The 26,562-nt window shown below is 29.5% G+C and overlaps 1 protein-coding gene across 1 annotated transcript; it reads left to right on the plus strand.

Annotated features, from left to right (window-relative positions):
• Positions 1 to 350: 350 nt before the first annotated feature.
• Positions 351 to 21,938, plus strand: LOC129968786 (arylsulfatase B-like). Its single transcript, XM_056083034.1, has 10 exons — positions 351 to 484; positions 829 to 937; positions 4,918 to 5,077; positions 7,378 to 7,490; positions 9,377 to 9,511; positions 10,592 to 10,714; positions 13,268 to 13,394; positions 16,804 to 17,100; positions 18,525 to 18,979; positions 20,559 to 21,938. Exons 2-10 carry the CDS (start codon positions 830 to 832, stop codon positions 20,742 to 20,744), a joined length of 1,704 nt encoding a protein of 567 aa, XP_055939009.1. The 5' UTR covers positions 351 to 484; position 829; the 3' UTR covers positions 20,745 to 21,938.
• Positions 21,939 to 26,562: the final 4,624 nt, after the last annotated feature.

A 26,562-nucleotide genomic window follows, 5' to 3' on the forward strand; every position in this document is an offset into this window, starting at 1 on the left:
AATAGCATTGAAAAAAAATTCAAGATACATATAATGCATCTAAATCTGGTTTTATCCGAGATAAAAACGTTTCATTGTAAGTAACAATGAAACTTACTTACATAACTTACATTATCAAGAAATGATGGAGGCTTACTTTTATTATGTAGATTAACAATTTCTTTTTAAATTGGAAATGTTCGCCCTTTCTTTACTTCTAAACCTTTCATATTTATGATCCATGTACTTTGGAGCTATTAATAAGCAAAATAAAGATTATTTTTGTCAAAGTAATAAAGTGACGCAGCAGATTATTAAAAGGCTCTGAGACCACATGCTTAAAAGAAAGATTCGTTCAGACTTTTAGGCTACTTCACAAAGAAATGGGATAAGTAAAATCGCAACAGATTGACATTTGCATTTCAAAGAAGTTTTAAACTTTTAATTCAAACATTATTTCTAAATTTTACAGTTTAATATTGCTTCGGATCTCTGTATAATAAAGGTAAGTGAAGATTTCGTGGGATTAAACCACATTCAAAAGTATTATATGTATGCAAAAATAATTTGATACATTTTAATCACAATAAATAAAATTATCGATCGTAAGTTTCAAATTTCAGTATTAAAATTTCAAATATTCTATTGCTTATCAAATATTTTCTTCTAATATATTTTCAAATGTAAATTTAAGAAATTATTTTAGTTGAAGATCGATTTTATACTGAAATGAATAATTCAATTTTTTTTCCAAATTGAAAATGAATTTATCTGTTTTTGATACTTTTTTATTATTGAATTTTGTACCACCGTATTCTTTAGATATTTGTTTCTTTTTTTAAATATTAGGATGTATCTCTATCCCCAAATTTCCGTTCTTCTGTTCCTTATCATAGCACTTCAAGGGAAAGAAATCCGGAAACCACCGCACATTATATTCATTTTCGCAGACGATTTGGTGAGTTAAATCTTCAATATCATCTGCTAATAAGTTCTACTTAAAATGCATTATCACATAATATTATTTTCCTTTTTTTTACCAAAATGAAATTTATAATAGTGAATAATGTTGCGGATATTTTTCGAAACTTTATTGTTTTATAGTATAAATTTCATCACACAACTGATCATTGATTATTATCACAAGGAGATAAAATAAAAATATTAAGCATGATTTTTAAAAGACATCTTTCTAAAAAAGAATAAAACTAAAATAATTAGCTGAACTAAAAAAAGAATATTGTTTTTTTAATCAAACCCTAGAGGTCAAAACAAAACACTAAAAAAAGTGGGAAACTGATAGAACGTTTAGGAATTTTCTTAAGGTATTCATTATGACTTAATTTAATTACTTATTGTTTTCGGCAACTCATATTTTCATGACTTTGTTTTGATAGCCATATTTTGATAAAATTATCATTTTCCTTTTTATATTCACTTATAAAAAGGTGTTTTTAAAAACAATTTTACTTTTATTAATTTCTACGTTCTAGTCTTTAGTATATTTAAAAGTCTATTAGTACAAATATTATGGAATCTTCGAAACAATTTTTCTCAAATTCTCTACAAAGTGACACCTCTCACATGTAATCAAAATCTGATCAAAATGAATGAATTAACTGGTGATGAAGTTATAAAAATATTAAAGAATTGAGCTGCCACTGAACAATTACACAAGATTTCATTATTTGCTCATTAAATGAATGAATAACTAAATTCATTTTTCGAAGCATGTAAAACATGATAATGAAGCAACATTTAAAAGATGTAAAAAATAACTACAAGCCAAAATAATAAAAAAAGCAGGAAAAAATTAAAAAATCGATCAAATTAATCTTATAGAAAGACCTCTGTCAAAAAAAGTCAACTTTTCCTAAAACTAATTCTGATGTGAAATTAATTCAATTAATATTCTTAACGTTACAAACAGCTCTCTTTATAACTGAAATTATTTTACTTACTTATTTATTTATTTCCTTTATATTTTATTTAGTAATATAATTCTTGTTTACACATTAAAACTTCATGCTATGACAGTCAAAAATACATAAGAAAATGAAAATATTAAACCAGTCATTGATTATTAAAATGTAAAATAATTTCGAAATATTATTGAGTTGCATAATGTTATTTAAACGCAAACTATTCATAACATTTTGTATCACAGCGAAAATGAATGTTATGGAAACATGAATTAGTCGATTTCATCCTTTATTAAATTTTGCTTAATATTTTCAATTCCTTGCTGTTTGAAATGACTGAAGAATATTTTCTTGATTAATTTCTTTGCTGATATAATTTTAATTCTTATATTAAATCTTAAATTAAATTTTCAGAGTTTATTTAAAATTTTCTAGTTTGTTTCCTTACTTACATTAGAGCTACTAATTTTCTTTAATATTATTAAACTGAAATTATCTACATTAATTCAACAATTTCGAATTTATAAGCAATTTAGTCAGTTTTTCTTAGTATATTATGGAATTGGTGCTTGCTTCAATTCATTTTCACCGACACGGTTTAGCAGTTATTAAAATTACATTATTTCTTCACAAAAATGATGGTTCTTGACTCAATAAAGCCTACAAAAAAAATTATTATTAATTTACACTTTTTGAAAAATAGTTTTTTGCATAAAGGAATGCTGTATAAGTTATCACTCTAATCGTGGCTCTATAGATAATTTCTAGACAGTTCGGATTAGGCTTACGCTTTCTTTTGAAAAAAAAACTGCTCTAAAGATTTAGGTTTTGTGTTACTCGAATCAATAAATGTACTGCTATTACAAAATTTAATTTTTTTTTCAGTTCCTTAATTTTAATAGTCACATGTATGTATATAACTTTGATCTACTACCGCTTTAAACGAATGAGTTTCATTTATCTGAGAACAAAACTGTCCAACTTATAAAATCCATTTTTTAATTTAATATTTTAAGCCATATTAAATTAATTGTAGGACTGTCTTCCAGTCAGACTTGCTTTCTCATAAACGCCTTTGATTATTCTAAAATAAAGAAATTCAAAACTCCATAAGTCTCTCAGTTTTAATCACAGTTACGCTCACTCATTGGGTCGCCGTCGTGATTATTTTCTTAAGAATGATTAATATTAGTAGGGCCGGAGGAGAGTATAAAATTTTAGTTTTCATATATATATATATATATATATTTTAATTATTAACCACTTTTGGTGACTACCTCGTTTGCCCTGATTGTATTAACTCTTCAGGCTGTAAAGTGATTATTATGGAACGCATTTAAAAAAAAATCTGCATTTTATTTGGTAAGACTGAAAGACACATATTTAATTAAATTGTTTGCAACAAATGACGAGAGAGCAAATTTTAAAAAAATGTATATAATACGAAATAAAAGCGGAAAAATGAAAATAATTAGAAACATTTAGAAGGTATTGTCCAAAGAGAATTTTTAAATCTTAGTTTAGATATTGATAAAAATAAGCGATTAACTGTTTTTATGGATGAGTTTGAATTTATCATATCATTGTTTTAGATTGAAATCACAAATATTTAAACTTAAAAATAAAATTCTTAAACTTAAAAGAAACTTAAAAATATCTATATTAAAAATATAAAAAATGTGCCAAAATGAAATTGATATTATTAAAAAAGTAACGTTTTGTATTATAAGTGCTGCAAAAATTACTTTTTTTTTTTAAGAAAGGAGTTTTGGAAAGTATGAACAAGTTTCCATACACATGGATATCCATAATATCCATCTGACGACGATTAAGTTTATTTCTGCTCACGTTTTTTTTTTTTTTTTTTTTTTTACGTTTGTTACGGTCATTTTTCCGTTTTCTACATATTTCTTTCTCACACTGAATGGAAGTTTGGTGAAGCTTACATCTGAAAAATTCTAATAACTTTTTGTAGCCTCCTTAATTATTTAAGCGAAGAGTTTAATTAAATGCAGCTATAAAAACGTTCAATGAAGTATTTAAAATATTTATATGACGCTTTGTTTATATTTGTTTGTTGCCATTTGACAGTAAATAATAAGAGCAATAATATTCCATGCACTTTAAAATTTTATTCACATAGAGATTTTTTTAAGTGGAAGCGTATGTCTATTTCTAACAATTTAGAAATCAATTTTTGGGTCACGATTGCTGAAAACACCTTGCATACGAAAGGATATATATATAACGAAATTAATCATGCATCATATAAAAGAAAATTTGAAAGAATATATAAAATGAAATATTTTCTCTGATTGTTTATTCATATCACTGTTTTTTCATAGTATTATTTCATAAGAAATATTCTTTTCCTGTTATATTACATATCAGGAATATGCATGTGGCAATTTTTTTTCTGCATTTTCTTATGCAATTGCTTACATAAGTGCATGTCTATCTCTAACAGTTTGATCATTTCAGATGGATTTCATTATTTCAGAACTATATATACTATATACGGTATAAAACCGCAAAACCGCTTTAAAGCTACAGTGTATGCAACATCACAAATTTACACTCTTATATACATTTTTAATTGAATTTTTTCAGCTAAATTCAAGTTTTTCGTTGAACATTTTATCAAAATAATTCATAATAAAATTAATATAAGAGAAGACGAAAGAGATTTATTTAAAATTATTTCTAGTTTCAAATGACGAAAGATTACTTGGACATTTTATTCTGTCTTTGTTTTTAAATCATAAAATCAAATTATTATTTTTCCTTTAAATCAAAAATTATTAAAATATACAAATTTTTATTAAATATTCGGTACGTGATGATCTTCTGAATAATAATTTATCCACAATATGGTCTCATGAAGTTTAAAAGAATTATTAGTATGGTTAATTAAAGCCAAATTATGATGCAAATCTGCTTCATTATTACATATAAGGTTAACATAGTTTATATCTCTTTTTCTTCTTCTGACCTTTTCTTTGCCATCTAATTTCAGGGTATGAATGACATCAGTTTGCGGGGATCCCCACAGATTCCAACACCGAACATCGATGCCCTTGGTCTCAATGGATTGTTCTTGGATAATTATTACGGAGAGTGGCTCTGCACGCCCTCCAGGGGTGCTTTTCTCACTGGAAAGTATCCTAGTCGATTAGGTAAAGTTCTTTTCATCATCTTTCCCGAAAAACTTTAATTACTATGGAATACCTGGAAATGCATTTTTGAAAAATATTGTTTCTTTTTGGGGAGTGACCCATTTTCGCAGTTCAGCTGGCCGAACATAGAACTGTTAATCTGCTTGATCCTTATTCAGGTTAATCTAAAAGATGTCATTTTATTTCAAAATGTTATTCATTTATTACTTGTGTTCGAGACAAATCTAGATTTATTTTTAATTCTAGAAAAATATTCTAGAATATTCCTTAATTGTGCAAATGCTGAAACAGACAGGAAATCTGTTCTCTTTTTTTTTACGAATTGCTTCAAAGTAATAAATTTAGATTATTGCTAAATTATACTGTATGTTTCCTGGCAAGGGTAAGCAAGGAATAATTTTTTCGCTTCAAAGAGCTCTGGCATGCATTTTTGATATTCCATATAAAATCAATACTTCTGATAATTCAAAAGATGCGTCTGATATTTTTTAAAAATAAAAATGAAATATACAGCTAGAAAACACATGTATGAAATCCCATTATGTAGTAGTATAAATTTTCAGTATATCATTCATTCATTTGAGCAGTGAGCTCTTGTAAACTACATATTTCATTGCAATGTACTTGCCAAAATAAGTAGAATATTCGATAGAAGATATATATATATATATATATATATATATATATATATATATATATATATATATATATATATATATATATATATATATATTGGCTAAAAGATATTGGATATATTGGAGAAAATTTATTAGCATCTATACTGTTAAAACTAAATTCTTCTAAATGTATCATCCAAAGTAGAAGGGCGACTAAATCAAATGCTAACAAACAGTTAGTATAAAAGTTTTTTTTAATCTATACTTATAATAAAACTCAACGTATATGTGTGTGTGTGTGTTAGAGCTCTACAGGCCAGATGGTTCGACCTACAGCTACGAAATTTGGCACATGCATACCTTGGAGGTCCGGAATGTGCACCTGGGGTCCCCAAAAAATCCCGCCAAAAATTCTTTTCATTTTCCCTACCGCCAAATCAGTAAGGTTCTTTTCCCCCACGCTAATGAGGCTAGGCTTAACATTTTTTGGCCGACTATTTCAAACGATTCTGTTTATTTTCTTAAAGTTTGATGCATTTAAAATTAAACAGTGTTAATTAATCAATCTTTCAGATTCATTCTGAAGTACTTTTGAATTAAAATAAAACAGAATAAAAGAAATTAAAAATTTGTAATCTGCATAGCGTTATTCCAACTGACGTAGAAAAATTCACGCATTTGCGTTACCATAACTGGAGTTGAAAATTCAAGCATGCGCATTGTGTTCTGATTATTGACAACTATTATGAACGGATGTGGACTTGATTTAAATTATTTTTAGATTAGTTGTGTGCTTTTGTAATTAAATTGTATTCATGTTAGTTTTATATTTTTTGTATATACTTATAGTTTTAAGTTGTTTTTTTTTAATGATTCTGTTTATTTTCTTAGTGTTTGATGTATTTAAAATGAAACATTGTTAATGAATCGATCTGCTCAAGATGAATTTGAGAAAATTTTGTTGACAAATTCTTGAGATAATACATAAATTAAGAAAGATATTCTTTAGTGCCCATAAAGTTTAAATACTCAGTGACTTTGTTTTCAGTAAACATATTATAAAAAAAATGCTTTGTTTCAGTAAAAAAATGTTATTATATTAATTGCAGATTAATTCTTTCCACTTTATTTTAAAGCATAAATTCTATGGGAACTAACAGATAATTAGAGAGATACATATTACGTTATGACTGAAGGCCTTTATAATATTATGAGTGAATTATATGACTATCAAAATTTGAAGTTTTAAAATATTTTGATGAAGAAGTTATTAAAGTAGGAATTGCATAAAATATTTAATTATTAAAAGTTTAACGAACATTAAGATTGGCGAACCGGCTGGTCGCCAAAGGCGGCTAGTAAATAATAAATAGAATCATTCGTTTCAGAAAATGATTCATTCGTAAAAGAAAATTTTAAAAATATGAATGATATATTCCAACAATGACCGTTAAATAGAAAAAGAAACAGATACATTTCAATTTACAGTTGGCTTAAGATTAATATAAATTCATATCGAATCAACAACGAAAAAGGGAACATCTTATTTGGCTTGAATGTTCGGATTACCATATTGGTATCGAAGTCATGGTTCTGCGATCTGAAATACAAACCTTTTTTATTCACAAAATTACCTTTTCTGCTACTAAGATGCGTGATTTTGAATGACTGCTCGTGTTTTAGGTCTTCAACATTCTGCTCTTCGACCGGGAGAAGCTTCGGGACTTCCTTTACGTGAAAAGACTTTACCACAGCATCTGAAAAAACTGGGTTATAAAACGCACATGGTCGGAAAGGTGAGTTTTGAGAGTGAGGCATTTATTATAGTAGGTACATTATAGCTTAAGAATGCTGAAAGAATGGAAAACAATATGCCGAAAGGAAGAGAAATAAACGCCTTGTTAAAATTATATTCTTCAGTTATGTATATAAAGGATAATGTTTTATACCATCCAATCCTGTATTATAAATTTTTAAATAATACAAGAGATGATTTAAAAGTTTCAGTTCCAAATGTTATTTCATGATTACTGTAATTCGATAGATTTTTTCTTCGATATGACGCATTTTTTGTTTTAAAAAGTTCGGCTAAATGAAAGATCGAGATAAAAAATATTGCATTTTTTTACTCAAAAAACTAGTGATCAAATTTTATTTAATTTTAGCTTGAAAAGCATAAAATGCAACCCAAATGCAAAAATTAAAGAGAAAAAAAATCAATGTACAAATTCCTTTTTATTTTAAAACAAATTGTCGCTCTTCCTATTTTTAGCACTTTTTTTTACGTTTTTTACTTTCTGATTTTATCACATGACATATAAATTTTAAATATAAACACTCCGAAAGTTGATGCGCCAATTAAAAACCAAATCGTTCGTATTTTTTTTAAATTTAAATCTACAACATCCCTTTCATAAAAATCCATCCATCTCCTCCGTATGATTATTATAAGTTTATAATTGGTGCAATTTATCTCAGCAGTTATGCACTGTGAGTTTTAATTAGCCTACAAATCTGAAATGAAATAGTTGTTGAGGTGAGCTATATTTTTTTTATTGAAAGATACATGGGAAATATATTTGTATTTAAAATAATAACTTTCAGTGGCAATACAATAACGCACATTGTAATCAAAAAATCTTTGTCTTCAAATCAGCTTGAACATAACAATTAGCCAATTTTCTTATAAAATATTTTCTTTAATTTTCATTAACTACTTAGTCTACCCATATCACATATTTATAGCATTTTTTTGTTAAATATAGTTTCAGAATGTATATCTTGAAGACTAATAAAGGTTAAGGAATCTTTGTCTTCAAATCAGCTTGAACATAACAATTAGCCAACTTTCTTATAAAATATTTTCTTTAATTTTCATTGATAGTTTCTTCAGTAAATTCACAATTCTATTAACATTGTTGACAATATCGAAGTAATACCCCATTTCAGGACCAGGTAAATCCTCCTTATAAAGAATCTTCCAAATGATAATGAAGTGGATAGTTTCCTTCAATAAATTATATTACCATTATTGACAATATCCAAATGGCAGTCCAATTTACGACCAGGTGAATAATTCTTAAAGAGAATGTTTTAAATTATAGTGAAATAGATAGTTATTTCAATAAGTTCACTATTTTATTACCGTTGTTATTAAGGAAGACATTAAAAAGAAATTTCGATATTTAACAACAAATTGAAAAAGCAAAAAAAAAAAAAAAAATGAAATCAAAAGATTTAGATGATTACATGCATAACTACTTAGTCTACCCATACCACATATTTATAGTATTTTTTTGTTAAATATAGTTTCAGTATGTGTATCTTGAAGACTAATAAAGGTTAAGGAATATGTCAAAGACTCTCGCAGAGAGCGCTGTGGAAAAAATGGTTATGAACATGTTTAAGAATATATCTGCAGTGAAATGGACTACATGGATGTTGAACATGTTAGCAAGCATAACTAGATAATACTATTATCACAAACGTAAATAAAACTTGTTCTTCTATATTTCATTCGATTCTTTCATTCATCGAGACCATTATTGTAAGAAAGTTAATAGTCATATGTAATGAAAGAAATTACTTTATATTTTCCTATATTAACAAATATTATTTTCGGATTTAAATTAAGTGCTGCACTTAATTAAGTGTTGCATTATTTTTTTTCTTTAAAATTCAGTGGCATTTGGGCTATCAGAACAAAGAGTATACTCCTACATACAGAGGATTCGATTCGTATTTTGGATACTACAGCGGTTATATTGGTTATTACGACCATACTGTTTATGATACCACGCATTTAGACAACAATCCAGTAAGTAACAAACTTTATGCAATTCTTTAATTTTCAATAAGAGGGATGCTAAATGATTTACCTAAAATGTTTTGATTCAAGACATGAGAATCAGGAGGACCTATTTTTGAAAAAGTTTTGCATCAGATTTTATTTTTTTCATCAACGTGATCTTTTTTCGCAAAAATAGTTTCATTGTACTAAAATATATCCTTGATCAAATCTATTTATGGATCACTTTGCTTTTGCAGTATTATTCCCACCAAAAATGTAAGATTTAGTTAAAATCTACTAAATTCATATGTAGGATTTTATAAATAATGGGAAAAGAAAATTATTTACCCATATAATTATAATAACATCAGTTTTCATAATTCGAATAAAACAGTTACAAACTGAGGATACCAAATGACCCGCCTTGCTCTGCAAAACATTATGCTTTTTGAAATATTTATTGCATGGATATTGACTGATGTTTCAACTGCCGTGATGAATCGGAATCAATAACTTGTTAAAGAAATAATCAGTTGCACATTGCACATTAGCACTATATAAACCTTTTGCTATTCAAAATTTTAATATTTTATAATCAAAATAAAGATAGCTCTGTTTTTACTCTATAGGTTTTAAATTATGTACCTTTAAATTATATCTAGAGTTTCATTTGAATTCATTGAAAGTTGCGGTCATTAGATTTGCGTTTATCGAAAAAATTATACCATGACTGGCTTCAAGAAAATCCTGTTTAACATCTTCGTATACAATTAAAAATCTGACTCGAGCATCGAATTAATGAATTTTAAATTTTAAATCTGCAATTAAATGAAACCATTTAATAATTTAAAATGCAAAAAATCATTTAGAAACGCTTCAATATCTCAAATAACAAGAAATATCCCAGATAGAATGTGTCATCTATTGGAAGTTAAGTAAATTCGCTTGTCAAGAAGTTAGGTGAGAAATTAAAAGAAATCTGTTCTTTGTGTAAATTAAAAGTAGTTTTGATCGGCTTTGATCGGATTTTTACTTTTAGGAAAATGGCATCTTTGTATATTTCTCACTTGTAGTAATGAAACATAACGTTGTTTCAATTTTTTTCAGGTATATTTTGGATTGGACTTTCATAATGGCACCGAAATTGTCACGGACAAGCAAGGGAAATATGCAACGCATTTGTTCACTGAAACTGCTGAACAAATTATTCGTAATCATGACGCATCGCAGGTAGGAACAAAAAAAGGGCTTAAATACTTCTTTAATAAGAAATTATTGCATGTTCATAAGATGAAGTAAACAATAAAAAGTGAAAGAACCGGGAATACACCTTTTAGAAGAAAGAATTCATCAATATTCTTTAGCGTTAAAAGTAATCTTATATTTCGTAAATTTTAATAGACTTTAAAGCTTTTAAATTATATAATAAGAACATAAAATATCATTTTCAAATATTCCAATTACAAAAAAATTTTCAACGAGGCGTTTCGTAACCAGAATAATCGTTATGACTTCACACTTCTTCTTGTGTACAGCTGACCACCCCGCCACCACTGAACGAAGCAGTATCGACAGGATTTGTTGTGGCCGACTGCTATCTTTAGCATTGTCCATCTTTGCATCGACCGATTTGTCAAACACATTCTCTCCGAGGGAATGACTTCACCCTAGCGGGACTTTCAACGTATTTTTAATTTCAATGCTAAGTAATCATTAAAAGATCAACATCTTTATTTTTAATCGCTTTCTGTTTTTTTTATTATTATTATTTAATTTTTAAAAGAAAAGAAACAGTTATCTTCTGTTTTATTTCTATTGCTCTGTAAGATCTGTAGTGTAAGCTTATAAGCCAGTTAACAGCTACTCTGCACGAGCAATTGCTTTTGTATCGTGGTCATGTTACTGGACTACGAACTACAAGGTGCCAGGTTCTATCCTCGCTCAATTCAATCTGCCACAGATCTATGGAACCTGAGAACGGATGCGCACAGGGAAAGATCATTTGCTGCTTACATTATTGCATCGATCTTTAAATATGATATAGCCGTGGGTTATGCACGGATACCGTTTACCAATGTATAGCACAAGAAGATCGAAATGTTCGATCTCCTTCTCTCATGTTATTAAAACGAAACCGCTTTTCCACTTCTCTCTATTACAGTAAATTAACTGTAATAAAGATAGAAGAAGAAGTTAATTGTAAGAAGAAATTAACTGTAAAGTTTCGTTCAAGATACGTCGTTGAAGAGGCCTTCGCCGCAATATTTAAATATCTGGTATTAATGTCTTGTCAGTCTGAAGCTATTGCTTGTTGACATTCTTCAGCGGAATGCAATGTTAAGAACGATGTGTGAATGAACTGTTCGCATGAAAACTAGTTACATTGTATTGTGATATTTCATGTCCTGCTGATACTGTAAGCAACTGCTGAGTAATTTTTTAAACGTCTAGGTACTTATGTCTTATCAGTTTAGAAGAATTGCTTATTGGCAGTCTTCAATGGAATCAAAGCTCATAACGTAGGATGAATGAACTATTCTTATAACATTAATTACACTGAATTGTGATATTTCACGTCATGAAGCTGAAGGCAACTGCTGAATATTTTTGTCCTTTGAATGAAATCTATTTTATATCGAAAGCAAAGTGATAAATCCGGCATCTGTGGATGTTATTTTAATTGGACATCACTTTCAATCTTTACCATAGTTGTATCAATATTTCGAAAGAATTCCAAGACGATACCTAAGTACGATATCCAAAACAATACCTAAGTACGATACCCAAAATGATACTTATATACGATACTCAAAGCGATACAAATACTAAAACGACATCGTGATAGACGCTTTCTTGGCCTGCTGTACCAACCCTATACCGTTTCCCAAGCAGCAGCTTATTTCCTTATCAATGATACCGTCGATATGATTTCTTTCCATTGGCATGTCATTGAAATATTCAGCAAACGCCTTTAACACCTCTTTTCATGCTTTCTTTGCGTATGGTAATTCACATTGTGCGAAGATTGTACTTGTTTCATGTGTTCTCACCTAGCGTGTGGTGCTTTATTTGTACTGTTTGCATACGAATAATCGTTCATCGAAATAATTATTCATTACTCTCTTCGCTTCCAGTACATACCTTTGATTTCTAAGTTGCAGCACATTAGCGGAAGCAATATTGCTTGATCATTTGATTTAAACTTTAAAAAATAGATGTAGTTGTGCAATTTGAAACCAACTACAAATAAACATTTTGAGATATTGTAGTTTTTGCAAAATAATATTTTAAGTTAATCGAATGTTACATATTCTCTTCTGTTGGATTAAAAGTAGTTAGTTGTGCAAAAGCTTGGAATTTATTCAATTTTAAAAGGCAAGCTACGCATTTTATTTTCTAAATTCTAAAAATAATTGCTCGTTCCTGATTACATAAACTAAGCTCAAATAATTTTAGCTATAAATTTTCTCTAAGAAGCCAAATATTTTTATGAATTGCTTCGAAGCTTTTTATGAGTTGATTGTTATTGACAAAATGAAATTCTAACAATTAAATTTGTTAAAATTCCAGTTTAGGGCAAATATGAAAAATAATTAATGTGATATTTAATTGGAATTTCTAAAGAAAATGTAACTAATGTGCTAATTAAACACAATTACTGAGCAATTCATATAGCTTTCAAATTATTAGTAGATAATACTGTATATAAATTACGAGTGTTCGAAAATGATACTGTGATACACTTTCAATTTTAAAAAAATGAAGTTTTGTTTCCATTTTCAGCCCCTTTTCTTGTATCTAGCTCACCTGGCAATTCATTCTGGCAATCCCTTTAAGCCTGCAGAAGCACCACCAGAAGTTATTTCAAAATTTAAACACGTAAAGGATTTTTATCGAAGAATTCATGCAGGTATATGTTCCATCTCCTTAGAAAACTTTATGCTGTTTTAATATTAAAAAATTAGATACTGTGCTTAAATTGTTAAAAAATTGCCCAACTGCCTTTCAGAATCTTACTAAATGACATCTTAGAATTGCATTTCTAGCAATGGCGACCCATAATCTTAATAAAACAATTCCCTGTTAGTACAAAATATTCCACAATAATGCTACGATATTGTCCTACATTCAGAATGTCGAACAATATCGTAGAAATGTTGTACAGTATCTTGTGTAAGATGAGATGATATCGCTGTTAATAGTTTTTGTTGCCTTAAAAAAGTTATAGTCATCAGATTTAGAAGTATTAATGAGTGATAATAAAGTTTTTTGTAAAAAAATTATCGATATAATTCTATAAGACACTATCAAATGACATTACCGAGTCAAACATCAAATTGGGCAAAAAGAAAATTGCCTTTTTTTTCGTGTTCTTAAGAAATAAAACAGAGGAGAGGCATTAAAAATTGATTGATATCACTCGATCATGCATGGGGCTAAAAAATTGTGAAACATGTCGAAAATTAACTGCATTACTTTACTCTTTCCTCTCTATATGCTTAATGCATCATTTGATGTTAAATATTCAACTTCTGGAAAGTAATAAGATTTTTAGTTTCTCGTATAATGAAAGTATTGCAATCGTTAAAAAATTCGAATTCGAGATTTTGACGAATCTCCACGTTGTAGACCTCATTGAGTTCGAGAAACACATTTCTGGAAAATGTCTATCTGTCTATGACAAAGATAACCCAAAGATACTTTCCACTAGGTATATGAAATTTGGTACAGTACACTCCCGATTATCCGCGGAATTGGGTGGCGCGGCCGCAGCGGATAACAAAAATCGCGGATAATCCGAAAAAAGCTAAAAACGGGTATAGCAAAAGAGAAAACAGTCATTCCAACTTTGAAAAATCGTTTTATGTACAATAAAACGTAAAATAAACAGCATGAAATGTTTAACTAACGCTTAATATTTTAGTATATCACTCAAAACTAATCTAAAATGCATTTTGTTAATGAAAACAGAAAAGTGCTTTGTACTTACGAGAGGCGTCAAGGATACACAGAAAAATGAATACATATGCACTGTTTTAATACTGTAATGTATTATGTAATTACAAAAGCATAACTGTAAAACTACACCTTTTTGAAGAAATCAGTCATTTGTGTTTGCTTTTTGCTTTGGAAGCATTTTCTCTTTGCTTGGAAGGAAAAAAAAAAACTTTGTGCGGCAGGCGCGGATAATCGGGAGTCTACTGTATATTGTTTTTACGCCAGAGTTGTAGATTTCTATCACATGTTGAGCAACATTTATTCAGAAGAAGATTGTCCCCCTGTTCGAATATAAGTTATTGTGTTAACTACAAAACGAAGAAAATTAGATAAATAAAATTCAGTACACAGATTTAATATCTATATTGTAGACGCCTATAAAAGTTTTAGTCAAATCCAACAAGGGGTTGACCATCTGTCTTTTCGTTCAGACGCATGTAAACGTGATATCTCGAAAACATAACGACTTAAGTATATCAAATTTTGTACGTGATTTTATGACCACAAGTGTAGTTCTATCTTAAATTTAAGTTGCAATTAGTTGGGGAAAAAAGCCCCAAACTCAAATTTTCTTTTATTAGAGAAAATACGAGAAAGTTTTGGTGAGACCAAAGGTTATTTAGTTCTAGAAATGTATTAGCATTAATCATACGCTTCTTCCAGAGTGAACAAAAAAAATGTGTGAATGGATTTGAAGATGCGAATTTTAATTACTGTTTATCACTATAAACTATACAAATCATCCTGCCAATTATGAATTGCAACAAGTCGATCTATTCACACAGTGAAAGGTTATTTAGTTCTAGAAATGTATCAGCATTATTCATTTTCATTATTTTTGGCAGCAGATTTCAAAACTAAGCTAGAAAGTTAAAATCTTATTTGTTACTTAAGAAAGAATGGTAAGAATACAGAAAATCTTTCAGAAAGCTCTTCAGCTATCCCTAAATCTGTATGTTTTTTCCGCGAATCTTTTTTTTTCCAAGTGAGCTGATATTTGGAAGTTCGATTTATAGAAGTCGATCATTGCGAGCCTAATCCTGATGTTGATCGAAATTCTCTCAATATCGAACAACAACTTTTTCTCAATACTTCAGTTGCCATAAAGTCGCCAAAATTTATTTCAAAAGTTGATATCAGCTATTCTAGTCATTTACCGGATTTCAGATGGTTCGCAAAGTAAAAAATGGTACTGAAAATGGCGCACTCATATGGATAATGACTTGAGGAAAAAATTATTTTGAAGTCGTCCACAACGCAATTGAGAAATATTAAAACTGTGGAATATTTAACAGAACCCGTAGCTTAAATGTTTAAAGCAGCTTTTTTTCCTTTCAAAAGACTTTGCTCCTTAAAAGTATTCAACCTGTGATCGACAGCAATGCATTTTTGGATATACTGGCTTTATAACATACTAGAAGTCAGAAAAACACATAAGAGGGCGTTGATGGAAGTTTAAAGGTAAAGTAGTCAATTCAAAAGGAAAAAAAATCGATTAGCTGTTTCAGACAATCAATATTTAATTTTTTCTTTCTGTGTATTTTGATATACAAAGTGGTAAGTCAACCATCTAACTCTCCGCCCCGCAACGGAGGCACACGGATTTAAACCATAAAACTGAATGACCGGACCGCCGCAACAGCAACATTGGCGGGAACTGCGGTTGAGTCCTAAGGGCCGTCACCGGCCACGGTACAACTCTCCCCGAAGGAAGTACGTCCCGTCATCGATGGGAGAAGTTAGATCCCCCACCTATTATGTACCCTCGAAGGTGGCGAGATCGAACCACCATGCCGGAAGCATGATATACGAAGTGGTAAATGCATCTAGAAGAATAGATTCCAATTTTCTCATATTATGATGGCATCATAACAACGCTGTTTATGCTCGAATTTTAAAGCACACAATCCTCATATTACTTTCGAAAAGTTTATTTACATTATTTGTGTTATTTATTGAATTCTACATAATCTTTTATCGTTTTTAAAGCATGTAACATAATATTGAATCATAATTTTCGGATTTTTTTTTTATTTCGGTCTTTGTATTTTCACCTTTACTTCAGCTTTAAGTTCTTTCTTGCACTCTCTGGAGACTCTTTTTAAAAAATGAATGATTCTAAATCATTACCAATTTCCAATAATGTATGTGTATTACTGACAAAAAAATTTTAAGAAATAATTATTTTGCGCAATTGATCTTAGCCTTACCTATTAAAGTCAAGCAAGCCAAACTAAACAAATAATTCAATTCATATCCAATTCCACAAATTTATAAAAAATTCAAGAGCTTCTAATTATGTTACTCATGTTATATTGTAGCCACTGTATCAGTTCTGGACGATGGAGTAGGAACCGTTTTCAGAGCTCTTCACGAAAAAGATATGTTAAAGAACAGCATCTTTATGTTCGTTTCTGACAACGGCGGAGAAGTCAATCCACGGGAAGGTGGTTACGGATCCAATTACCCCTTGAGGGGCAACAAGGAGAGCCCGTGGGAAGGGGGCATCCGTGTCCCAGCGATCATTTGGAGTCCTCTACTCAATCTTAAGAAGCCGCTTGTTGCTAAGCAGCTCATGCACGTATCGGACTGGCTCCCAACTTTGTACAAAGCTGCAGGTAATGTATGAAATTTTCTCAAAAAATATAATACTGTAAACATAATTGCGCTACCGGAAACAAAAACTTTCGGAATAAAATTCAAATTATTTTACCATGGAAATCATAATTTGTATAAGAGGAAGATGGATAATTAAGAGACAGATATGTTTACATCGCGAAACAAAATCAAAGTGTCAGAAATTTTTCCCTTCAGAGATTTTACTTAGAAATTCTGATAGGAATTTCTTTGACATATAGGAATGGGACACTTTTGGTGTAAGGATGTCGACTTACGGAAGGGAATCTTATGTATCTTTGAAAGGACTGCGTGGGTGGTAGCGGTTTTCATCCCTTTGCTCGGAGCGTGAGAAATTGCAGTAGTCATCAATTTTTTTGAGCGCGTGTTAGAAATAATTAAATAAAAAAGTGGAATTCAGATCAAGAAATTTAGAATAAAATAATATGGTCTAATTTAAGATAAAAATTAGGATATTAATTAGGATTTAAATTAAACTAGGAGATGCCATTACATACATGTGATTAATTAATTACAGCTAATAATTAATGGTCCATGGATTTTGATTTATTAATCAGGAGTTAGTGCTTAAATTGTTTTGCTTGTTTTCCCGCTCTAGAATCGTGGTACAATCGTTCTTTGAAGAAAAGCCTCAACTGATTTTAAAAGATAAGTTTTAAATATTTTAAAGTTTAAGTTTTAAAAAAGTTTAAAAGCTTTCATTTAGCCAATTGCTTATTCTATTTCAATGGCACGTTCAGAGAAAATGCCATTGGATTCTATATACAGCTTAACATTTCATAAGAATAAATTTATTCTGACTTAAATACAACTTATGTTACAGGAGGAAATCCTAATGATTTGGGGACCATTTGACGGTTATAACATGTGGGACACACTTCTGGAGTAACATCCCTTAACAATGACTAGCCAACTGCTTTTTCTAATTCATTGACGAAAGAGTGCCATTAGATTCTACATATCGTTTAACATTTCACTTGAATAAATTCATTCTTACTTAAGTATAATTTATATCACAGGAGAAAATCCTAATGATTTGGGGCTCATCGACGTTTTTAATATGTGGGACACACTTCTGGAAGAACATTCCTCACCAATAAATAGCCAATTGCTTGCTCAAATTCATTGGAGAAAGATTGCCATTAGATTCTATATATAATTCAATATTTTGAATAAATTCATTCTTATTTAAGTACAATTTATTTTACAAGAGAAAATCCTGAAGATTTGGGACCCATCAGTGGTTTTAACATGTGGGACTCACTTCTGAAGGAACATTCCTTACCAATAACTAGCCAACTGCTTGTTATAATTCATTGGAGAAAGATTGCCATTAGATTCTATATATAGCTTAACATTTCGATGAAATAAATTCATTCTTACTTAAATATAACTTATATCACAGGTGGAGATCCTCGTGATTTGGGCCCCATCGATGGTTTTGACATGTGGGACACATTTCTGGAAGATTCTCCCTCACCAAGAACTTACATGCTGCAGAATCTTGATCCCCTTCTTGGAACATCTGCATTCAGGATGAGAGATCTGAAAGTGGTCAATGGAAACACGAGCAGGGGTTTTGATTTCTGGTATGGCCCTTCCGGATTTGAAAGTTTCAACCGTCCAGCTACCTTTGAATGGGTTTTCAATGAAGGGAGCGTCGTGGAAGATGTGTTGAAGGAAATGGGGATGTGGATCGTCGAAAATCCTTACGATGTGTATGAGCGTCTTCGAATAAATTGTCAAAAGCCACCCCCTAAGGATGCTTATAGTAGTTGTCAGCCAGACAAAAATCCCTGCCTCTTCAACATCACCGATGATCCATGTGAATATAAAAATATAGCAGACCAGCACCCAGAGGTATGTTAAAATGCTATTTTTTCCTTTTTCTTTTTTAACAAAAAATTCGGAAAATTATTTCAATGCATTTAAACTTTCCGCAATATGATTCATTCGATTCCCGATGTTTCGAATTTCCTTGTAAGAAAGATATCAGAATAACGATAAATAAACTGGCGAGGATTATATTTTGTTATAATATTCCATTTTTTTTATATTTTGTCATCTGTAGGGCGGACGATGACGGAACTTCATCATCGCGATATGCCGTCCAACACATCGATATTTTTCGATATATCGTGGTACCATTATTTATTTACAGCTATTATAAGTTACAAATAGCATCTCTTAACATATTGACTGATCAAATAATATTGACTCCAAATAAAAGAAAGTTTCGCTTTATGAAATAAAAATATTTGTTTTCTTTTGAATAAAAATAGTTAGAAAATAATTTTGTTAAAACCTTTTTAATAAAGTGTGTCAATGTCAAAGCAATATCTGCATGTTACAATTTATAACATTGCGTTTAAAACAAGTACTTTTATTTATTAGAATATTTATAGATATATTAACAAAAATTCTATATGAAGGTGAAAAAGAACAAAGAGCAATAAAAATAAACACTAACCAGCAAACAAAACGTAATCGAAGACGTAAATGAATTGTGAATATCGATTTATTGTATCGCGATTTACCGTAAGCCGCTAGACGAAAGTGGAAGTAATAACAGATATTTTTTTATGCGTGTTCGCTTAAGTGAGAAAATGCAAGCTGCGAATAAAATTGTGAATTTAATCTGAATTAATCAATTTTGCTTTTATTTCTGAACATGAATATTTAATGATTAAACAAAGGACAGCGTACAATCTTCTGATAACCACAACTATTTTTCCATAATGGTATCATTCAGTTAAGGAACAGAAGACAGTTTGTTCCAAAGTGATATGCTGAAAACAAGTATTATTATATATTATAATATGGCAGTATTTATAGAAATATTATCACAAATTCTGTTTGAAAGTCAATAAGAATGGAGAGCAACAAAATTCTATATGAAGGTGAAAAAGAATAAAGAGCAATAATAATAAACACTAACCGATAACCAAAACGAAATCGAAAACGCAAGTTGTGAATATCGATTTATTATGTTGATTCATCGTGATCATGATTTCGATATTTTTCGAAAACTGGTTCCCTAACTGAATGATGCCATTACAGTAAAATAATTGCGGTTATCAGAAGGTTTTTGACTGTTCTTTATTGAATCGCTAAATATCCATCTCCAGAAATAAAAGCAAAAAGGGTTAGTTCAGATTAAATCCACAATTTTATTCGCAGCTCATATTTTATTAAAGCGATTTATTTCTTATGCTGACACAGTTTATTAAAGGGGTTTTAACATAATTATTTTCTAACTATTATTTTAAAGAAAACGAATATTTTTTTATTATTATATAATATGAAACTTCCTTTTATTTGGAGTCGTTCTGATCAGTCAATATGTTAAGAGATGCTATTTATAGCTGAGAGATGTTGTTATTAGTATTATGTTGAGAAAACTATGTTGAGAGATACTGATTAATGTATCTATATTTAGATGGTGGAAAAGATGATAGACATTATCAACATGTACAAAGTAGAATCTATGGAACCTCAAGCTAAACCAAGTGATCCACGCGGTGATCCCATGTGTCATAATTTCCTGATTGTGCCCTGGCTGGATCCGGAGAACTACAATGAATGCGACTTTGCTTTGGGCAGCAGCGTCACAAGCGATCATTGATACAGAGGATTTCTTGTTAATCAATGCCATCCCTATGAGCACAAAATGCCGAACAATATTCAACATCTTCCCGACATTGGCCAACATTCAGAACATCTAACATCCTGGGAATATCGCAAAATATCTTGTGCTAATAGGGATCAATATTTTGTTAAGAATTATTCTTCTAATGTAAAAAAAAAAAACGAAAGCAATATAAATATAATCATAAGTTGGATTACCGATGCCCATTCTGAAACACTTTCCACTCAATTTTCAGGCACGACATAAAGATTTATTAGTCTGGAAATATGTTTTCAAATCCTGCAGCCTTTAAACAATACCATAAAACCAGTTATTTCATTCTAATTTTATAATTTGGACTTATCAAAAGATAAAGGATTAATATTCATAGAATTAAAGACCAGATCAATATTTTGAGGTAAATTTTCAAAAAATAACTGTATAACTACTGAAACTCCAACGCTACACCACTGTTGTCAACGTACCGAAGGATAAACCTGGAAATTTCATTTCTTCTTTCTCGAAAAAAAGAATACTCGATTAAGATACTATTTTCTTTATTGTGGCGACATCTGTAATTTTTAATAAGAATCAAATAATAAGAAGAGTTAATATGATAATCAGAATTGCTTTCCAAATTTTCAAATACATTAACATCAATGTTTTTCCCCTTATTTATTCTATTTAAAATATTTCTTTTGATTATATTATTTAAAATGTCATCCATTACCCTCATTCTGACAACGTTTTCCGTTATACATTCTATACTAAGTTCAATTATGGTGTTGAATCCTTGAATAGTTCCAACTCTCAATTTAAATTTAAAAAAAAAAATCTCGAAACAATACAAAAAAAAATTTGCTACTTTCCACTAGATGACAGCTCATGTCAAAATTTTCAGTTTTAAAGTTTATAAAATATATTGTAACTGAAATATGATCTGCATTGGTCCAAATAAGTCTTCAATGACTCTACTATCTGTTAACAAAGGTAATTGAATAATAAACTTATTTTTCAACACTCATAATAAAGCAATATATAGGGTGAAACTATAGAATTCTCGAAACACCAAACATTCTGCCATTTTTCATGTTTGTCGAAATGTAGACTTAGCTATGCTGATGCCTTTTTGATAAATTACAAGAATTTTTGTCGTATCATTAAAAATATCCATTTCTTAAAGTGACCATTCGTGACATGTCATCTTGTAATATGTTGTTATTACAATAAAAAAAATTAAATACTAGTATGTGTCGTTTTTATTTTGTAATATTTTGATGACTGTTATTAGAATAAGAAATTTTTTAATTATTAAAAAAACTACATTTTACAGAGTCACAATAAAATATTTAGAAATTCAGAATTGATTTCTTAATGTAATTAACTTGTAATTAATTTTTTTCTTCACTTCCCATGTCTTTCGAACTGTCAGTATTTGTTTATTTTGAACTTGCAGGCTCTACTTATCCAACAGGTTGTAAGGAACATCTAGTCCGAAAATAAAAGAAATGATAGAACAATGCGTAAATGATAATGAACAATGCATAGAATTAAGAAAGAAATTTAAAGCGTTTTAAAAACGTTTAATGTTTTTTACTAACGTTTTTAACGTTTAACACTGTTTTAAAATTTAGAATGTGAAATTGGTATTATTAATTTAAAACTGACTAATATAAATTGAAATTTATTAACAATTTGTTATAATAATTCAAAACTCAATTCACAACGACATAAATATAGCATGGAACGTAAAATGCAATTTGGAATAAAGGAATTCTTAAAATGGAAATGGAAATAAATGTAACAAAAAATTTCAAGAATTTTTTTTAATTAATGCTGGGCCATTGCAACTTTTAAAAAATGTACGGAAAAACAAATCCAGAAAATTCATAATTCTATTTCACTAAAAAAAAAAGAATCTTTAAGATATTTTTTCTTTATCGTGGCGACATCTAGTATCTAATATATAAAAATGAATTTTTGTTTGTTCTTACATTTTGCCTTAACGTTCCGTTCAACTGATTTCGATGAAACTTTGCCAACTTATTGTTTGCTCTTGCACGAAGGTTATGTTTTGAAATTGACAAAAGACAAACAGTAAACGGCAAAAGGAACATGTCATTCGGTGTTGATCGTACATATATCAAACAAAATAAAATCTTTATGATTGTTGTCAATCCATGTGACTGAAATGAAATCGAAAATATTTTGTGCAAGCTCTAATTTTTTTCTCCTCATTAATGATCATCTACACAGAATGTTGTCATGCAGCATGTACAACATTTTGGCTATGGAGAACCTCACATATTATTCAGAGTTTATCTCACACATACAAAATAGAATTATTATTTTCGATTCCGATCAAATAAGTTATATATAATGGAAATTTTCCAGTGCAAACAGTAAATTTCTATTTATTTAGTGAATCGACAAACGATATTTCGGTTATACAAGCATATCTCGTGTTGATTGCTTCGACAAAAATATATTCGCAAACGTTTGTCACTTAATAGATTTGCGCTGCGCATAAAAATAAGCAAATTCGAGTTTCTCAAACAAACGAGGAACCACAAACAAGTAATGAAGCATATCATTTACGAATTGCAGATTCACGTGCTTCAGAATCTCACGATCAACATGTGGCAAGAATCGAAATACAATATTTATATGCTATCTGATATAAGCGAGGCAACTATTCTTAACGAAAAGTCGACTGGAGAAGATGTGCTCATTCCACGCAATCCCATTATTACCACCGACATGCCTTTTGATTTAAAACGACTGCAGTTCCCCATTCGTATTCTCGATGATCATGAAGAAGGCGCAAGGTCAATCAATTCAAGTGTGCGGATTGCACCTAGAAAACCCATGTTTTTTACAAGGCCAATTGTATGCTGGATCCTCACAAGTCGGACAGCCAAGAAATTTATTTGTTTTTATCGGAAAAACAAAACAAAAAAAATATTGTCTACCCTAAATCACTTGAATTATAAAGTAAAAAAAAAAATAGAATAAATATTATTTGTACTTCTCCTTTATATATATCATTAAATTTCAATGAATGTATTCATTGCCGATAAGAAGAAAAAAATATCCTACTTTCTATCATTCCTAATTAAACAAGACAGCTATTTTAAATTTCAAACGATATTTAAAAAATTATTTCTTCTCTGTGGCAGCAACACGCCGAATATAAATCACACATTCTTAATAAAAATCACGCATTCAGCCACTTTCGTACAATTTTGGCTTTAAGTATGTCAGTATTAGAAGCAAAGTATAAAACTCTGTTGGTATCAGAGTTCCATTTAAGGATTTCACGTTGTGATATTAATGAAAGCATCTCCACAATTAGGAAATCAGGAAAATTTTATATGCTTTCCATTAATTATTATTCTTTCCATTAATTAAAAAAAATTTGAAAGAATTCTTGGGTATATGAACTGTGATTTAAAAGGCGAAATTTAAAAAACTTATAGTTCATCAGATTAGCTACAAGCGAACTGAACATTCATCTTTTTATTGATGTGAAATTATATATGGTTCTAACACAATTCTCGGCAATTTTCTCAACTAGGATTAGCTATATTGTAGGCTGGTTTTTAAAGTAATTCATTAAAAATTTGAGTTTTTTTAAAAGAAATTTTTGAGATTCATTTGGAAAAATCTGAAATAGAATTCCTTTAGTTTTGAGATAAATTAATAGGATTTTCGTCTTACATACCAGAGGAAATTAGCCACGCCACGTCTATTGTTTATTTTTAAAAAACGTCATTCCCTAATACTAATTGTTGAACAAAGAATTTTAATTTGGAAAATGGCACATCATACCTAATCTTATTTCACATTTATACAGCAAAAATTTAAATACGATTAGTAGCTTATTCTGCCGAAAACTTCCTCTGATAATGTAGCTATAGTAAGGTCGTATTTAAAGAACTATAAGAACAACCTCAGTTATTTATACAACACTTTTTTAAATTATGCGAACAATTCAGAAATGCCCATTTTAAAACTTTACATAAGTGACCTTGACATTATATAGAACAACAAGTATTTTTGGATAAAATATGAAATAAAAGATTCTTATCTAAAAGATGCATTTTAAATGAGTTAGAATTATGGTACGGAATAACAAAGTTCTTCAACAAGAAAACTGACTTTGGTCTGCTTATTGCTATAAGGAATGGATTTGTCCGATAAGCACAAATCAAGCTATTTACATGCCAAAAAATCTGAATTATTCCTAGAAAATTATTATTCTTAGTATGAAAAATGATATAGATATTTCTTACTTTTCTTAAGTCTTATGCTGAATGCTTAAACTTAATTTAATATTAGTAACCTCAATTAAAGCTTACATTAAGTGCGATTTAATTTGTACTTGATAAAATGAGGGGAGGTAATTTATAAAAAAATAATATTAGAAATAGGGCTAAAATGAGCACAATAATGGTGTTTAAAAATAGAATGTTCTACCGAATGATGGATGCACGTTAATTTTGATGTGGTTTAAAATTGGTCGGTGTGGTTAATTTTGAGTGGTATGATGTGATTTTGATCATCTCAATGGTATGGAAGTTGAAAGTGCGTGATTCCTACGACATTTGACCATGTTCAAAAAGACATCCAAAAATCCAAAATTTAATTTAATATATTTAAATTAAACTAAACCTTATTTATTAAAAAATATATTGTTACAGAATGAATACGAATAAATACAGAATGATTACGAAAAGAATTAAAAATATTTAATGAATACGAATAAATACAGAATGATTACGAAAAGAATTAAAAATATTTAATGAATACGAATAAATACAGAATGATTACGAAAAGAATTAAAAATATTTAATGAATACGAATAAATACAAAATGATTACGAAAAGAATTAAAAATATTTAATGAATACGAATAAATACAAAATGATTACGAAAAGAATTAAAAATATTTAATGAATACGAATAAATACAGAATGATTACGAAAAGAATTAAAAATATTTAATGAATACGAATAAATACAGAATGATTACGAAAAGAATTAAAAATATTTAATGAATACGAATAAATACAGAATGATTACGAAAAGAATTAAAAATATTTAATGAATACGAATAAATACAAAATGATTACGAAAAGAATTAAAAATATTTAATGTTAAGAATAACATCATATAAGGTTTATACAGTCAGTTAAATTTGATTTCATTGTCAGTGAATGGAGACGCATGTAGAAAACAGTTAATATCTATAGTTTAGACACCTTTTTACTTTCCCCTATATGTAGTACTGAAAAAGTATAGCAATCGTCAAAAAATTCGAAACTCGAGATTTTGAAGATTCTCCTAGTTTTAAATCGCCCTGCATTCGAAATACACTTTTTTTAGAAAATATCCATCTGTCTGTCTGTAGCAAAGATAGCTCAAAAACACTTTGATTTAGACGTTTGATATTTGATATGTGGTCTTTATGGTAAATTTTTTGGAAAATCTGCTCAGAGTAAGTCCGCTTGTCTTACATACTTGTTAGAACATAAATCAATACGATAATTGCAAAACGAAGAGAGCTAGATAGATAAAACTTGGTGCAGAGACTTAATATCTATAGTTTAGACACCTATCAAATTTTGAACCAAATTCAACAAGGATTGATTGTCTGTTAGTCTGTACTTTCAAAAACATATAAGTCAACCATCTAACTCTCCGACCCGCCCGAAGGCACACGGATTTAAACCATAAAACTGAATGACCGGACCGAAGCAACAGCAATTGGCGGGAACTGTGGTTGAGTCCTAAGGGCCGCCACCGGCCACGGTA

Source organism: Argiope bruennichi, chromosome 5, assembly GCF_947563725.1.
Source record: "Argiope bruennichi chromosome 5, qqArgBrue1.1, whole genome shotgun sequence".
Taxonomy (NCBI): Eukaryota; Metazoa; Arthropoda; class Arachnida; order Araneae; family Araneidae; genus Argiope; species Argiope bruennichi.

Bases quoted from the DNA above. Each gene is read 5' to 3' on its own strand.
- LOC129968786 (XM_056083034.1), top strand. From the start codon at position 830: ATGTATCTCTATCCCCAAATTTCCGTTCTTCTGTTCCTTATCATAGCA. The intron at 13,395-16,803 runs GTATATGTTCCA...GTTATATTGTAG, and splicing joins TTATCGAAGAATTCATGCAG to CCACTGTATCAGTTCTGGAC. The intron at 17,101-18,524 runs GTAATGTATGAA...CTTATATCACAG, and splicing joins AACTTTGTACAAAGCTGCAG to GTGGAGATCCTCGTGATTTG.